This window comes from Neofelis nebulosa, chromosome 1 (assembly GCF_028018385.1).
Source record: "Neofelis nebulosa isolate mNeoNeb1 chromosome 1, mNeoNeb1.pri, whole genome shotgun sequence".
Lineage (NCBI taxonomy): Eukaryota > Metazoa > Chordata > Mammalia > Carnivora > Felidae > Neofelis > Neofelis nebulosa.
The window spans coordinates 142,504,093-142,522,031 of record NC_080782.1 but is presented as its reverse complement, the minus strand read 5'-3'; the positions used below and the strand labels follow the sequence as shown (position 1 = coordinate 142,522,031).

General features: G+C 42.3%; 1 protein-coding gene across 2 annotated transcripts in view; it reads left to right on the top strand.

Moving 5' to 3' along the window:
* Window positions 1-16,749, top strand: part of HSD17B4 (hydroxysteroid 17-beta dehydrogenase 4) — an 88,160-nt gene extending 71,411 nt beyond the window's left edge. For both annotated transcript variants that reach the window (XM_058738272.1, XM_058738279.1), the window contains exons 22-24: window positions 459-597; window positions 10,506-10,633; window positions 16,413-16,749. In XM_058738272.1, the coding sequence (XP_058594255.1) occupies window positions 459-597; window positions 10,506-10,633; window positions 16,413-16,502 (357 nt within the window). In that variant the 3' untranslated portion in view covers window positions 16,503-16,749. The remainder of the gene's footprint in view (window positions 1-458; window positions 598-10,505; window positions 10,634-16,412) is intronic.
* Window positions 16,750-17,939: the final 1,190 nt, after the last annotated feature.

Genomic DNA, 17,939 nt, shown 5'->3' with positions numbered 1-17,939 from the left:
CTCTTATGAGCTGTGTCATCCCATAAATGACTGAAGATTAAAATCCCTTAAGAAGAATCTAAGATCAAAAACTTTAGAAGTGTTAAAGCTCCAGGGAAAATCAGGCTTCATATAACTTAATCCCATTTTACAAAGCAAGGGATGAGACTGCAGAGGTTAGACTGATTTGTCCAGTGTCTTCCTACTGAAGTTAGTTAGGACGTAGGTTGTCGAGTGTGCTTTTCAAATATTACTTCTGAATTCTGATAAAAGTAAAATCCTCATTAAGAGGACTGAGGTCCTGGGTGACATGAATGAATGTAAGGAAAGAGTAAAAGAAGGCTGGTGTGCAAAAAACTAATTTGCCTTATTTTTATGCAGATTAAAAAAAATCACTTTATTGCACATACGTTTTGTAATCATTTCTCCCCTTGTGTCATTTTACAAACTTTTAAAATTAAATTTTCTCTTTTTGCCAGCATGAGGAGCTTCAGAGTACCCTGGTGTTTGAGGAAATAGGTCGCCGCCTTGGGGATATTGGGCGTGAGGTGGTGAAGAAAGTGGATGCTGTATTTGAGTGGCACATCACTAAAGGTGGAAACACTGCAGCCAAGTGGAGTAAGTCCTATCCCTGACCTTATCCTGTCCTAAGGTAACTCTTAGTACATAGAGGTAAAGCGTCCTTGTTATAATTAGAGCCTGTGTCTTTGAAGGTAGGTGAACCCTACCTTTTCATGGGAAATAACATGTTTTAGGGCACTGAACCCATGTGTGTTTTTCAGAGGTGTAAAGAATCCATGAAAATGAAAATACCTGTTTTTAAAGATTTCATTGTGTATAACTGAAATTAGTACTTTTAAACAGTCTTGTTAGCTATGTGCTTCTTTTGTCTTTAAATTCCCCTTAAACAGAAAGCAAATTTATAGGTCAAATGAAATATTTTCAAATCTTTATATTTTGACAGATTTAAAACTGTTTTCCTCGGGGCGCCTGGGTGGCTCAGTCGGTTAAGCATCCGACTTCGGCTCAGGTCATGATCTCGCGGTCCATGAGTTCGAGCCCCGCATCGGGCGCTGTGCTGACAGCTCAGAGCCTGGAGCCTGTTTCAGATTCTGTGTCTCCCTCTTTCTCTGGCCCTCCCCTGTTCATGCTCTCTCTCTGTCTCAAAAATAAATAAACGTTAAAAAAAAAATCAAAAAAAATAAAAAATAAAAAAAATAAATAAATAAAACTGTTTTCCTCATCCCAAAACATTACTAATTTGGATTGCACCTTAATTCTCAGATTGCTGTTTAAGACTGACTTTGTGAGTGCCTTGAAAATCAGTTTGTTTTATTCTTCCCTACAACTAAACATCGCTATAAATGCTCACTTAGAGCAGAAAATTAAAATATATCTCTAAAGCAACTGAAACTTTTTGAAATAGTCTCCTGTTATGTATTCCTAGAAGAACATTTAGGAGTTTTGTTAAACTGATTTTGGATCAATATTAACAACCTTCTTTGTAATATAGCAACTGTTGTTCCTTTTAAGCAGTGTATGCTTGTGACATATAGTTTGATATATAAAGGCATAAAGAAGAATATAAGGATGTATATAGTGCCACCACCCTCAGTTAACATTTTGATGCTTGTTCTTCTGGGACTCACTGGGCTTCTAGGAAGTTAATTTAGAAGGGCGCTGGGGGGGATAAAGGAAGGCAAACATGTGATAGGTATTTAGTCCCCCAGATTTCATTTATTTTTGAGACAGAGAGAGACAGAGCATGAACGGGGGAGGGGCAGAGAGAGAGGGAGACACAGAATCGGAAACAGGCTCCAGGCTCCGAGCCATCAGCCCAGAGCCTGACGCGGGGCTCGAACTCACGGACAGCGAGATCGTGACCTGGCTGAAGTCGGACGCTTAACCGACTGCGCCACCCAGGCGCCCCATAGTCCCCCAGATTTCAAAGTGTCTAATTTTTGTCTAAATAACTTCATAGATCAACACTGTGTGTGCAGGTGTTATCACACCCTTCCCGTTGTCTCTTTCCATGATGGAATTCAGCTTTTTCCCTAGGGAGGAATGTCTGTTAGAAGTTGAATTACAGCACAGGATCTTTGAAGATACTGGTAGAGGAGAGGAATGAGATCTGTAAATAGTGAGAGAAGGTGCTGGAACCATGGGTCCCAAAGTTGGCACCCTCGAGCCCTGCAGGGATGTGTAACGTAGACAAGAGCTTCACTCTTGGCAAACTAGTGTTAGTAACTCAGATTTGCCCCTTGTCTTGTTGGTACTTTTCCTCGTAGACAGTGTTAGCAAATGTGCTTCCCTTTACAAATGACCTTTAATTAACTCAGGAGAAGGGTTTTTCCTGACAGTTCCACTGGAAAAATGGGAATATTGGAATCCTGTTAATAACTACTTACTATTGATGCCCGGTAGCTTTTTGCTTGCTTTCTCATCTTGAGCAGTCCTTAGTAAAGCTCATGTCACATTGGGATCCTAAAGCTTTCCCTGAAAGGGTTCACTGTTCCCTTTGGTCGGCCACCTATCATTGGACCTGAATCTCAGCTGTGTCGTAACTGTTTCCGCTTCTGGTTGTTGCTTTCCCAGTCTCTGTGTCACAGACTATGTCACCATGGCTGGCGGCAGTAGAAGCTGTCTAGGCCTCGGGGCTTACGGTGTCTTAGAAAATGATTCCGTGTTGGCATCTGTCGTCTTCATCTTGGCGCTTAATGCCATGAAGTGGATGGTTGAATGCCTTGATTTAGGGAGCCCTTATTTTTTTTGTTTTGCACAAGCGGTTTTAAAGATTTTTTCTTAAACATCTTAGTATTTTAAATTGCTCTTAGCTGTCCCAGCCTCGTTCGTGTCTTGGTGGACAGGAGAGAAGACCGCAGCTCCTCACTGCACCTTGGCTGAGCACGGGTGTCACCGGAGTGACCGTCACAAGTGACTGACCTTGTGCGAGTCTCAGAACCCGGGGGTTTGGGCTTATTGGCCCGGAAGGTGCATTCCAACTGCAGATCTTGGACTGTGCCCGTCTTCTCCCCGCCCTTCCTCCCCCCCCCCCCCCCCCCCCATTCCTGCCATCCCGATGCCACTCCCGTCATCACCCAATCATGTGTGGTTGGAGGTGGGGAGAGTAAGAGTCTTTTAAAACCAAATTTGTCTGAATCTCAGGAGAATTAGCTGAGTTCTCGTGTTGGCCCTTGGGTCAGGGTTGGTTTCGGCTGCAGAGGAGCCGTATCTGTGTCTTTGAGATGAGGCCCCGTGAAGCCTGTTGTGCGTCGTCACCCAGGAGCAGGAGGGCCGGTGTGGCCTCTGCCTCGCTGGGCAGAGATGGCCTCAGAGAGGCTGGAGAGCCTGTCCGTTCCTTTCTTGTGGGCCGAGAGCACGGAACAGAGAGATGTGGGATGAGGGCGCCGGATCTGCATAAAGAGCCGGAAGCAGGGCCTTGATGAGGAACTCTGGGGAGGAGGCTCACTAGGACCTTCTTATTTCTGCTTCTGGAGACAATGGTTTGATTACAGAGCATTGTTTTATATTACTAAAAATGTTATGACCCGTACATAGTGCTTCTTTATGTAGATAGAAATTGAGAAGCCTGTTTTTCTTATTTCACTGTTAATAATGAACAATGTTATATATCATATCATTACCATATGATAGTGTATAAAATAGTATTTATAACATGTAACCATATAATGATATCAAGGACATAATGATCTTGTTATTTGTGTCTTTTTGTGACTCTAAAATGTAGTTGACAGCCTTGCCATGTTCTTATGTTCTGTTCCTTCGGGTATTTTACCCTTTTGAATAAAGGTTCTCCTTTAGCTTTTTACTTTTATAGGGATTCTTGGATTCTGTTGCAGGGGTGTAGATGGACATTAGCGGGAGAAAGAAATCTCTAAATTTCCTTTGAACAGTCTTTTATTTGTCACAGTTATCTTACTGGGTTATGACCGTTCATAATTAGGTGTCTCCTCCCATCTGACCTTGGGGGTAAGCCTGAGAAAGGGCTACAGATTAATTTTTGATTTCTTGCTTCTAGTACAACCTGTAACACAGTAGCCTCTTTCCATGTATGTTGACTAAGTGCTAAAAGCCATGTAGAGTATATAGTCTTAGATGAATCACACACCTGCTTGTTTTTTTTTTTTTTTAAGTTCTGAAATTGGTACCTTCTGTCTTTTAAAATGATAACGTGTTGTGTGGATATTTTCTAGTTAATATGAGGGAAATAATCAGGAACAGGGTGATCCCACTGAAACCTTTTATAAGTAAGCAATATAGCTTATAACATCTATGACTGTTAATTTCTTTTTAAAAAAATCTTTTTTTTTTATATCTTAGTTTATTTTGAGAGCGAGAGTGTGAGTGGGGGGGGAGGGGCAGAGAGAGAGAGAGACAGAGAGACAGACAGACAGACAGACAGACAGACATAGAATCTGAAGCAGGCTCCAGGCTCTGAGCTGTCAGCACAGAGCCCCATGTGGGGCTCGAACTCATGGACTATGTGAGATCATGACCTGAGCTGTAGTTGGAAGCTCAACCGACTGAGCCACCCAGGCGCCCCCATGGCTGTTAATTTTTAAAGCCAGCCAAAAGTTGTTCTGCTAAACCCTTTGGATCCCATTCTGTTGTTCTAAGCAACAGGAAAAATTCAGAGGAAATGAAAGATGACAGGAAGGCATAGAGGATGATAAAGAATCAGAGGCTTTACCTGAAAATTAAAACACAGCTTCTTCTGTCCGTCATTCCAGAGACCACAAAGTCTAAAACTGGAAAGGTCTTTTTCCTTCCAACTCACTGATGCCAGAACCTGACTGGAACTCATATAATGCAAATAATTGTCCGCATCTCACCCGGTGTGAATGAGTTGAGTACAGAAATCGTGTATCTGTGTATAGAGTGTTACATCGTCGCATCTCTTCCATAATAGATGATACATGTTTTATGTGCTGTATTTCCTTCCTGAAATCTGGAAGATTCTGAATTCTAAAACACATTTTGCTTGGAGGAGTACAAATAAGGAATCGGGGCCTATTCATATCCATCAATAATTCTGAACAGAATTGATAAGAGACATGGAGAAGGTGTCATCAACTCTCACAGAACGGGGGGATTGGCTCGTTCAAGTAATAATTGAGTGCTTACAATGTGCCAGGTGCCCTGCTAGGTTGCAGATCACAAATTTGAGAAGACTGGCTGTTCCCTCTTAGAGGCGGGACACAGGAAAATTTGAATACAGAGATTGGAGAGACAAGGATTGTTGCATTGCAGATGAAAGGGAAGGAAGACCTGACTGGCTTGGCTACTGATAATGTCTGAAAAACAAGAGGAAAGAGGAGTCCAAACGGATGCCAGAGTTTAGAGCCTGTGTGGCTGGGGTTGTTGACTGTGTTGCCAGATGTGTGAAACGTGGGCCAGGGGAGGGGTTTGGGAGAAGAGGATAAGCCATGGTGCTTACCTGTAGCAGACTGAGATGTGGGCTGGTGGGTAGGAACCGTGGGCTGGGAACATGGGATAAATAAAGTCACAGCTGAGACAGGGCCTTGGAAACCACGCTCAGGGAAATGGTGGGTGGGACTCCGGGCAGTAGCTTTGCTGCTGTGCTTCATGGCACGCAGGAAGAAAATGGAGGGAGATCCTTGTTCCGACAAGACTGTCTGCTGCGTAGCTAATGGCCCCAGCGTCTCCATTTGTGTCTAAATAAAGTGAGCATCTTACACTGTGGCCCGGGAATCTTAAAGATGCAATTTGTTGTAAGTCTAGACATGAATATTACCCTCTGTTTCCAAATAAGAATCTATCTTTTGTTTGATTGTATCTAGTAGATGTAGAATAGCCACGCTACTGAAACTTTTGATAAAGACCCATTTCTTTTCGTGTAGTGATGATACAGTGTTGCTGAGTAACAAATATGTTCTGATGATAGGTTTAAGCTGGTTGGCGTTGAACCATTTGGTTGTTTTTCCCCTAAAGGAAATTTAGTTTCTTTTCACATATTTGTATTCTTTGCCATTATAGGAACATGATTGGAATTGGCATTGATATAGCAAGATTGTAGAAATGCTATGCATTATTGCTTGCATACTGCTGGTTATGTAATGAAATTATTTGGGTTTAAAAAATATATATACTGAAATTAATTGTATAGAGCTAAGTCTAGACTAGACTAGACTAGATCCAGGCATCCATTATGCACCATGTAACAATGTCTAGACAAAGATGTTCTGTAAATATTAGAGGTCATTTATTTTGGACCTTAGAAACTTGCCAGAATGTGGAAGGATATATACAGATTTGGCAACTGGCATTCTGTTAAGATCAGAATACATTCATCCTTAGTGGCACCGTTTGATCATTAGGACCTATTGGCTTCATAGTCGGTGTTCATCTTCTAGCAGACCAACCAGTTCACCTTTGAGGGTTTCTCAGCTGGGCTATAAACTCAGTCTTGAGGATGCTTGTTCCACATTTTGGACTGGGATCCGAAAGCGTCTCATGGGTTTACAGGAAAGACTTGAAGAGATGACCTTCGGAAAGCACTATGGCATCCAGTCAGGGGTGGGGACCTGTGTGTCGGAGGGGCGTCTACCTCAGGTTACTCTCGATTCCCTTAGCACCCGTGACCACATCCCCTCATACAGCACAGCCCCTGACTGCTTGCCCACACTCACTCACTCACTCACTCACTCGCTTGCTCACAAAATCACTTAAATCGTTAATGGCTTTCCATCTTGCTGTGGGTGCTATTCATCTTAATAACATCTTTTTGTACTTTTTTCTTTTGAAATGATTTCAGACTTACAGAAAAGTTGCAGGAATAGTACAGAGAACTTGTCTGTGTCTTTCACTCAGTTTCTCCAAATTATGAGTTTATTCCATATTCTTTACTATTTTTTTTCATCGTACATATTACGGTCATTTTTCTAAAGCATTTGAGAGCATTTGAAACTTACAGATACAGTGTCCTTTATTCCCTGGATAGTCCAGTAGCGTCTCCTAAAAACAAAGACTGTCTCTTATCTATTCATAGAACCACTCTCAATACCAAGAAATTAACATTGATACAGTATTAATTAATCTACAGACTTTCTTATTTCACCAGTCGTCCCACTAATGTTTTCTATAGCAAAAGAGTAACAATAGAAAGAATAATAACAACAATAATAGAAATGAAGAAAGAAAAAGAAAGAGCTGTCCAGGGTCCAATTGGGATCAGATACTACATTTCATTATTAGGTCTCTTGAGTCTGTTAATCTGGATGAGTTCCTCAGTCTGTTCTTGTTTTTTGTGACCTTGACATATTTGAAGAATAGAGCCCAGATATTCTGTAGAATGTTCCTCAGTTTATGTTTATTTGATGTTTCCCATGATTATTAGTTTGAGTTTGAGTTTTTGGCAGGAACAGCACAAAAGTATTGTGTCCTTCATGGTGTGATTTAAAACAAATCTTTTAAAAAAAAATTTTTTTTTTTACATTTATTTATTTTTGAGAGACAGCACAAGTGGGGGAGGGGCACAGAGAAAAGGAGACACAGAATCCGAAGCAGGCTCCAGGCTCTGAGCTGTCAACACAGAGCATGATGTGGGGCTCCAACTCACAAACCGTGAGATCATGACCTGAGCCTCAGTCGGATGCTTAACTGACTGAGCCACCCAGGCGCCCCCCAAAAGTCTTTATTTTTAACTTAAGTTTTCATTTTGTTGTTACTATTTTTTTTTTAATAGAGATGCTTCATCGGTGTGCTTTTTTAATCATCCGTTAATAAATAGTTTCTAAGTACTTTCTATTTGAGGAAGTGTAGGGGATACAGACAAGACATTCTTGTTCCAGCAGAGCATTTATAATCTTCAGGGAAGGAGGCATCAGTATAAACAGCTGCCTTCTCCTTTGTGATTTGTAAGGTACATATATCCCAAGACCTTTAGAGATCCCCAGTTTTCCAAATGGCATGGTCTCTCACCCCCATTAAATGTTGTAAAGTACAACTGAAATTTTCATAGACTCTTTCGGAGCCTTAATGATCATATAAATACAGAGCTGAAGTCATGCACAAAGCTTTTTTTTTTTTTTTTTTTTTGGGACAGAGAGAGACAGAGCATGAACGGGGGAGGGGCAGAGAGAGAGGGAGACACAGAATCGGAAACAGGCTCCAGGCTCCGAGCCATCGGCCCAGAGCCTGACGCGGGGCTCGAACTCACAGACCGCGAGATCGTGACCTGGCTGAAGTCGGACGCTTAACCGACTGCGCCACCCAGGCGCCCCGCACAAAGCTTTTAAAATAGTTGCTACCAGTAAAAGAAAATGCATATAGTATGTTTCTTCATTTTAGTGAGAATAACCATGACCTTACTGGTGGGTGAATGTAAACTCAAGGTAATGGTGGTGGATGATGAGTCTCCTGAACGAGCCATATTGTAGACCATAACCTGAGCCACCTTGGAATTGGACATGCCAATCCTTTCCCCTCACTCCCTGTGTTCTTGCTAAGAACCTTCTCTTTCTCTGAGCCCTCTTCTCTTCCATCAGTCCTAGTTTCTAGCTTTCCACAGAAGAGAGTCATATTGCTTTCCAAGAGTCATGGCTGTGAAGCTGCACGTAGAACCAGGGGCAGTGAGAGGGCAGGTGGACAGATAAGAACCTTCGTTAGCTCAGAGCCTTCCTCCCTCACCTGAGCATTAAGATGTGTGCAGCCCACTAACGTTCCTGAGCAGGACTGGTGTGGGCTTTTAGCTCACTTGTGACGAATTAACACCATGAAGGTTGTTTGTTGAACTCCAGAGGTTTGCCTTTTAGAGTTTAGAGTCTTTCTCCCGCCCTTTCCTTCCCCACCCTTCCTGACTCCCTCCCTTTTTCTCTCTTTCTGTTTAACTCTACAAGCAATACAGGAGAACACACATGTCATAGTTAAGTGCCAGTAAGAACAGAGCCTTTGCTCTTCACGCGTGACTTCTAGTACCTTGCGTTTGTCTGACACCCGTAGTAGCAACTCAGCAGTGGAGTGAGTGAACGCAGTGTACAAAGCAAAAACTTCCCCTTCTCCTTGCCCTTCTTCTTCCCCAAGGTGACTTTTCGTTGAGTTCTTGTTTTACCTTAGTTGGCCAACTTCTGTACTCTGAAGAGTTGGAGTGATATCATTTTCCCTCTGGAGCAGGTCTTGGGCTAAGCAGGAGGTAGTTAAGCACTCTGGGTTTTCCTCATGCACGTGTAGCTTGGCCCTAAGCTGGGAGCTCTCTGCACACTCGTAGGGACGGTGATGCGATTGTAGCTCCTTTGCTGTAGCAAGAGAAAGCGCCTTCCGGAGGCTGGCACTGGAGGAGGGGATGATGGTCTCAGTCACATGGGAGGCACTTAAAACTTCGTAAATTGTGGCTTTGGTATTCAACTCTATAAATGTTATAGAGAGCAATGAAGGTAATTTTTCATAGTTTTCCCAGTTACCCAGCCTTTTTCTGGGATACTTAAATACTTCTGTCAAAAACAGTTAAGGGAAAAGAAGTTAAATTGAAAAAAAAATTTTTAATGTTTATTTTTGAGAAAGAGAGAGAGCAGGGGAGGGGCAGAGAGAGAGGGAGACACAGAATCCGGAGCAGGCTCGTCTCTGAGCTGTCAGCACAGAGTCCGATGCGGGGCTCGAACCCGCAAACTGTGAGATCATGACCTAAGCTGAAGTTGGTCGCTTAACCGACTGAGCCAGCCAGGTGCCCTGGAAAAGAAGTTAATTTTAATGTTTATTTGCAACAATTAGGGCAAGAAATATTTTGTAAATAAATACTAAGTACATGCAACAAATTAGAACATTTTTACGCATCTGTTTTGACTATCTTGCTATGACAGAACCTTTGATGAATATAGGTATTTAAAAGGTGACTAGATTGTGTATTTCCTTCTTCCAACCCAACTAACATTCACCTGTTTAAAATTTTTTTTAATGTTTAGTTATTTTTGAGAAAGAGAGAGAGAGAGAATGAGCAGGGGAGGGGCAGAGACAACAGGAGCCACAGAATCCAAAGCAGGCTCCAGGCTCTGAGCTGTCAGCACAGCCGATGCGGGCTTGAACCCACAAACCACAAGATTATGACCTGAGGCAAAGTCAGATGCTTAACCAACTGCGACACCCAGGTGTATCCAGCATGCACCTGTTTTAAAATTCAGCTTTCTTCCTTTGTTGACTATAGAGTTTGTATTTGAACCTAAAGGCCTTAACCATATAACCACCAACAATTTAGCTTCCTTATATCTTACTCTACATTAATTCACATTTAAAATGTCTCTGTTGTATATACTTCTTTAGTGAAGTGAAACTATTTTTGATTTTTACTCTTGTGAAGAACTTCTTTATAAAAAAGACATCTTGAAAAATAAAGGATTTTCTAATTTTTCTAAATGACAGAGAACGTGTAATGTAGAAAGCGCCATACTATCTTGGAAACTATAAATATGTTTGCATTTCGTTTGCTTTATTTTACTCTCCTGTTGTGAAGAAAAAAAAAATAACACACGTTGCTCTCTTCCTGTCTTTGACAGCTATTGACCTAAAAAATGGTTCTGGAAAAGTCTATCAAGGCCCTGCAGTAGGCTCTGCGGATACGACCTTCACACTTTCAGACGAAGATTTCATGGAGGTAGTCCTGGGCAAGCTTGACCCTCAGAAGGTAATGTTCCTAACAAGTCCATTCATCATCATTGCTTCCTATTTGACAATTGCAGTTTTCAGCTGACTCCCAAATGCTGATTTATAAGACAGGTTCCTTACAGCTTTGAAGAAGACACAGTTGATATCAATATCTGGGTTGACAGATCATATATATTTTTAAAGGAGTTCCAAATAACACCTTTTAAAACTGAATTTGGGGGTGACGTTCTTCTTCAGCATAGACTAGAACAATATAAAACCCACATCTAGACCTTTAAATATATTCTGTCATTAATTCAGAGGTGAAAAACCATGCATTACTAGATACTTTATGAAATTAGAAATTCATTCCTGATGTAGAAGATTAATAAGTTGTCTTAATCATCATTGAAAACTGGAAATAGAAGGATAGAATGTAACAGCTGATGTCTTACTTAATAAGATGAAACATTTAGAGGCCTTTCCCTGGAAAATAATGCTTATGACAAGGCTGCCCTCTCAGATCACTATTAGTTAATATTGTTCTGAGACTTTTGGCCAAACCACAGACGCAAAATTAAAGAAACTGATGTAACAATTAGAATGGAGGAGAAAAACTTGTTACTTTCAAACCATGATCATGTAGCTAGAAATCCCAAGAGAATCAACTACTATTTATTAGAATGAAGGGCTTCAAGCAAGCAGTTGGATATTCAATTATTATTAAAAAATAGCTTTCACACAGCAGTGAACCCAAGTAGAAGATGTCACTGAAAATAAAAGTTGTTTATAATCACAACGCAAACTGTAAAATGCCAGTGACTTCCCGAACAAGGAAAGCCTATTTGAGAACAGTTGTGCAAGTTTACAAGGAGCAGAGCAATTTGGATACCTGAGAAAGTGCACTTTTCCTGGATAGAAAGACTAATTTAAAAAGAACTGTACAGTAATTAGTGTAGTGTTAAAAATATGATCTTTGACATGAGATAGGTCTGAGTTTGAATCCACGCTGTCACTTATTCTCTAAATTCTAGTGTTCTCAATGATAAAGTTAATACAATAATTGTGATAATCCCAAACAATAGTCATAACTAAACCTGATAACGTATACGAAGAGCTCAGTCTGGTGCTTCGCACCAGCTGACCTCAGTTGATTCCTTCCCAGAAATTTACTTAGCACTTAACTCTGATTCAGGCATTAGGTGTGGCTCAACATGATAGTGCCCCCTACTGTTTGAGCTTAGTTCTGGAGTGGAAGGGAAAAAAAAATCTAATTTCAGGTATTGAGAAAAATAAGGCACAGTAATGGGTCAGAGCACTGGTTGGCAAACTTTGTCGGTAAAGGGTCACCTAGTGAACATTCTAGGCTTTGTGGGCCAGATGGTTTCTGCTGCATCCCCTCACTTTTGCCCCTGTAGAGTCAGAGTAGCCACAGATAATATGGAAATAAATGAATGGGGCTGTGTTCCATCTGTAAAACTGTATTTCCAGAAACTGGCCTCAGAGTTTGGCCTGCAGGCTGTAGTTTGCTGGCCCCTGGATTAGATGGTGATAGGCTAGGGGAACTGTTTGAGATGGGGTTGTCCAAAAAGGCCTGACAGAGCACTGGCCAAAGTGAGTGCTCATGGATGAACCATGAGGCCAAGGACATGAAGTGTTGATGCAGGAGTAGCCGGACTTTACTGAAGCACTTTAACTGTGAGGAGACAGGTGAAGAGCCCTGGGAGGGGGGGAGGAGGGGGAGTGGGAGAGTGGGGAAGGGCTGGTTTGCACAGGACCTTCGCAGTCTTGGCAAGGAGTCTAGATCTCGTGTGTGATAGGAAGCCATTGTGGCATGAGTTTGAAAGGTCATTCTGGCCGCTGAGTGGAAAATTGACTCCAGGGCAGAGAGTGGGTCGTTAGGAGTTCTTTTTTAGACGTGTTACATTTGAGGTGCCCTTATATAAAGATTTAATGTAGGATCAGGGAAACATTTTTGTAATTGCCAGGAATACGAGACCCTTGGGGGTGAATGGATCATTTAGTGGATGGCACTGGGCAGCGGCATAGGAAATGGTAGTGCTTTCATCATTCCATGTACCTAAGTCACCACCAGAGGGAATGGGATTAAATGTAAAAAATAAAAGCAGAAGCAAAAACTTAACAGAAACCTAGCTACTTATTCTTCTTAATGATAATCCTTTGAGAAATTCTAATTAATATCGGAGTTTTTCTGAAGCCATTTGGCTTTGTTACCTTCTCCCCAACCTCAGTGCTAATAAGATCATTAGTCTTCAGTCATCAGAGACCGCATCTCCTCATATATACAGTCTTTCTCTCTCTGCCACCGACTCTTGTTGACCTTGGTAGCTTCCCTCATGATTCATAAAAATGGCTTCTCCAACAAGTGACCCTTTGTTCATTCTTCTCTCTTCTGATTATCTTTTACTGCATTCCAAGTCTGCTTTAGCCCTTCTTAGCATTCAACTGAGTTAACCACCAACTTCTTGAAATGATGTCATCCCTTGGCTTTCTTGACACCATATTCTCCTGTTTTGCTTTCTGTACCTTTGGCTTTTCCTAATCTCCTTTACTGTCTTCTTCTTGCACCCCACCCATTAAATTTGGTGCTTCTCAGGGCTCATTTCAGGGCTCTTCTCTAAGTAACGTCTTTCCCCAAATGCGTTCCTCCATCCTGTGGTATTTAAAGCCTTGGATGTGCTGACAGCTCACAGATCTAAATGTCTGACTTGTCTTCTCTGGGTTCCGCAGTGTTGTCGGCATCTCTCCACCTGACCCTCTGATGGGAGGTCTTACTGGCATCTCTCACTGACGTCGTCTAAGATAGAACTCATGAGTTCATTTTCTCCCCCAGTCTTTTCTGTCTCCGTAAATGGCACTACCATCTATCTATACAAGTTAATACGCTTGGTAATGTAAGGATTGTCTTGGCTTCTTTCTATACCTCTATATTCTGTTTGTCCTTAATTCTGCCTGATCTTTCTCCATAATATATCTTAACATTCATCCTCCACCTTCCCCGCTAGAGATACCACCACGATCCAAGCCTCCAGCATTTCCGCTGGCTTACTCCTGTGGCTTCTTGGCTGGTCTTACTACTTCCAAACTTGCCTCTCCACCAGTCTGTTCTCCACACAGGGTCCAGGGGAACCATTTAAAAATGTAAATTAGACTATTGGTCGCCCTACCTGAAAACCTCCCTAAGATTTCCGTTTGCACTTGGATGACATCCAGACTACCAATCTCCCATGTCCTGCGTGGCGATTTTCTTGCTCGTCTTTTCTCGCTTCAGCCCACACCGTTTGTCTCCCCACTTAGAATTCTGACTCATTCACATTGTTCATTCTTTCCATTTCTTCCCATCACCTTTTACTGCTTTGGTGTCTGTGCCGTTGCCTTTTCTGGATCTTGTCCCCTGAGCTTTTGGCAGAGCTGGCTTCAGTTCATCCAGAGTAGTTCCTTTCTGTTAGGAAGGATGTGAGGATAGCATCCTGCTCTCTCCTTCCTAGTGTTTATGACAGGTTTTAATTACTTGCTTACATTTTATTTTTTGACTCCCCTACCATAATGTTAGCTCCATGGGAACAGAGGAAGATAACCTATTTCCTGCCTAGATTATCGCCTAGCATACTGTGGGCCCTCACTGATACTTGAGCAGATGAAAGCAAGGATAAAAATCAGGAACAGGAGCTCACCAGCAGCAGTTGAGGCCATGGGGAAACTGAAAACGCCAGCTTGTCGGACTCCTCGAGGTGGTCCCATAAACCTGGGGGAAATAACACAGACAACAACGATACACGGTAGAGTGGTGTCAGTAACCTCTGCAACGCTCTGGAAAACACCAAATAGAAAAAAGTTAGCAAAAGTTGTGATCCAGTAATCAATAAATAGAAATGACTTAGATACATAAGAACTATTAATTTTTCCCAGTAGCCACAAAATGCAAATTAGCGGATGTCATTTTGCCTCAAATTTTCAAAGGTTAAAATGAACAGTATTGTTACAGTTGGGATAAGAGAACTCACAGGTAGCTGGAGCGACTATAAACTGGGTACAGTCTTTCTGGAAAGCACTGTGGGAGGGCTTCAGACTTTGTTCCTTCGTGGCAACCTGCGGTCTCAGTACTTTTTCCCTCACACTCCTAGGCTCAGAGAAATACCTAACAGCCCTTTATTAAGTGATTAGGTCCAAGCAAGAGTTGTGTTTCACTGATGTCCCTGTATTTCCCTCGAAAATGCTAAATGTTCCATACTGTTCCATACTGTGCCGCACAGTTTGCACACTGGTGATGGGCAAGCGTGGTTGTGTCATGATTCAGTATTTCTTCTAGGAATCTATCCTAAGGAAATAGATAGGGACAGAGATCTCTGTACAGAATTCTTCTACTCTGAGACACCCGTCCTCGTTGGCTTTGGTGTATCTACTTCAAGGAATTAGGTGTTCTGATTCTCGGTGGCAGGTCCGTCTCAGAGCTGGACCCCAGCAGGCAGGTCTCGGTACTGACGCCTCTGCCAGGCTCGCGGAGCGTAGCGCCTGTCACTGCCCAGCGAAAGCAGTCTTAGCTTTGAAATCCCAGGCTCCTCTTTGGACCCCTTGCAGTTGATCCTGATTGTGAATGAGTTCCCCTTTATTTTTTTCTGGGATAAGAAGTTGGCGTAGTTTTGGCTTTCCCTCCAGTTGATGAGGGTTTGCTTCTAAGATCAGGTTGCTGTATGTTGATAAGCCGGAGGCTGTGTTGAGGAAGAACACGTGTGAGTTCAAGGCCTAGCCCCGCTTCTCGCTGGCGCTGTGGCCTTGAGCCGGTTATTACAGCTCTCAAGTTTTCTCAGCTGTCGACTGGCAGGAAACAGGCTCACTGCAAGCTGATGGCTTGGCTTCTCAGGTGAGACTGTATTCCTAGGCTGCTTTGTAATGGTAAGAATACATGGATATTACCTTTTTTTCCATCTATCTAAAAACCTAGGGATTTCTTTTTCACTTCATAGTCTATATACTATTTCCCCATTAGCTGTATGAACTTTGACGTATGTGTTTTCTTACTGCGAGGGAAGTTGACAGCGAGGGTGAACTTAAGGAACATGGACAAGTCTCTGTGTCAGGCCACGCCCACAGGTGATTCTGTAGTGTTCGAACTCTCCAGCCTTCACTTGGTAATAATGACACGTTTGATAGGCCCTTACTGCACATCACACTCTAAGCTAAGCACTTGACACACTATTTCGTTCAGCTCAGCGACAAAGCTGCGTTATTTAGGTACTGTTGTCATGCCCCTGTAGATGAGGAGGCTAGAGCTCAGAGAGGTTAAGTAATTTGCCCAAGCTCACCTTGCTTGGAAGTGGCAGAGCCTCGATTTTAACCCAGCCCTTCTGATGTTACAGCACAGGGCCGATTCACTACTTAGTTACATGGTGTTGTTTTGTCGTTACATGGCTTTTTCTTTCAAGGAGTAAGAAATACTTTTATTGTCAGGACTACAGCAAAGCCCTATATTCATAGGGTCTCAAATTCACATTTAAGAACACAGACCGACATCCAAGTGTGGGTTGAGACACAGAACTCCCAGATCTGTCAGTTCAGATAAATTATTCTGTGGTTTTCCAAAATACACAAGGAGTCTTTTTGTTTGTTTGTTTCCTTAGGTATCTAGGAATTTGGGTACTATCTATAATCATTAAAGTATTATTGCTAGATAAAAGTTGCCTTTGTCATCCAGAGTTATTATCTCAATTGTATTCAGTCTGAACAGTGATCTTTTCAAAAAAGAAATGAAATGCAACATGATAAAGTCTGGCGCTCTTTTGTCCCGCTTTCCTTTCCAGGCATTCTTTAGTGGCAGACTGAAGGCCAGAGGGAACATCTTGCTGAGCCAGAAGCTTCAGATGATTCTTAAAGACTATGCCAAGCTGTGAAGGACACACCACCTTATTAATGAGAATAGAGAAATTAAATACTCTCCTCTCCCAGATATGCAAAAGTGATCACAGCCAAGATACAGAGGACTCTGCTTAACATTTTCAGACTTTAGATAACTTTTCAGATTTTAATTTTTTACTAACTTTTCATGTTATAATTATTTTTTACAAGGAACTATAAGCTAGCATGTAATTACTTTCTGTTCTTAGAGCTATATCTTCATAATAAAAAATTTTCTCCCAATTCTTTAGAACTGTGATAGCATTTATAAGTGGAAAGGAACATTAAATGAGGAAAACCACTTTGATGTCTTTTGCACTTTGTTTTGCTAATTTCTGTTCTCTGATGTATTGATACCCCAGTTTTAACATGAATTGTCACATGTATTCATTTATTTTTCCATACTTTGCTATGACAGTGTTCTGCTTTAAAGCAGGAAAAAGGTCTTTATGTTCCCAAATAGTTTTCCTTCTTCTCACCTCGGTTTTGTTGAAATTTTTTTATTTTCATAGAATGCCTGTAAATCTACCAAACATAAGAATTTTCTTGTTTAATCAGCACTCTCAAATCAGAAATAGGTCACAGGCAAGTGCTGTCACACTGGTGTTTTCCCCACCATTTTAGCTCGGATGATGTGTGCCGAGGAGATGCCCTTTTGATGGGTCGGCCGCAGAGGCGACCAGCAAGTGGGATGCCGAGGTCGGAGATGGAGTGAATTCCAGTTGTGGAGTGCGGCCGAGAACATGTGTGCGGAGAGGGCTGTTACGGGCTGCGTTCCCTGGCCACCGGGCTTTGACGTGGAGATCTCCGGGCAGGAATGTATTTGGAGATGTGGGATCAACGCCTGGGTGGAGAGTGGTAAGCAGAGGAGGCAGAGAGAGAACAGAGGAGGCTCTGGTGCCCGTCAGCATTGCCCTGCGCTAACCAGTCACCGATTACAGCCCGGCCTACGGACAGACTGTGACCTGGGGCCGACGAGTGTGCTCAGAGACCGCTGTTGACTTGCTCAGGAGCTGGGGACCATCTTCAGTCCCAAATAGGGCTTCGGGCAGCGTGGCCTGGCACTTCGCGTCAGGAGGCTCAGGGATCAAGGGAAATGGTCTCAGAAACATGGAATTGGAACATTTAGCACAGTGGGGGAACACGAAGGCACGTCTCAGGATTGTTGGCTTAATGAGTGAGCAGGATGCAGAGAAGACCTAGAAGTTATGCCTCAGCCTCACGATCTCTGTATGGTATCCTAAAACTATAATTCAGAGTGATTTTTTGTTACACCAGTTGAATTTGTTTTTTAAAGGGACAGCCTTTTAACGTTGGTCTTTTGTCATAGCCGTTGTTGCTCTTGAGCTTGGAAGAGCTTAGTGTCCTTTCAAATAGAAACAGTATGTTAAAATGAATCAAATGCCACACACTGATGAGAATGTTGAATGTAG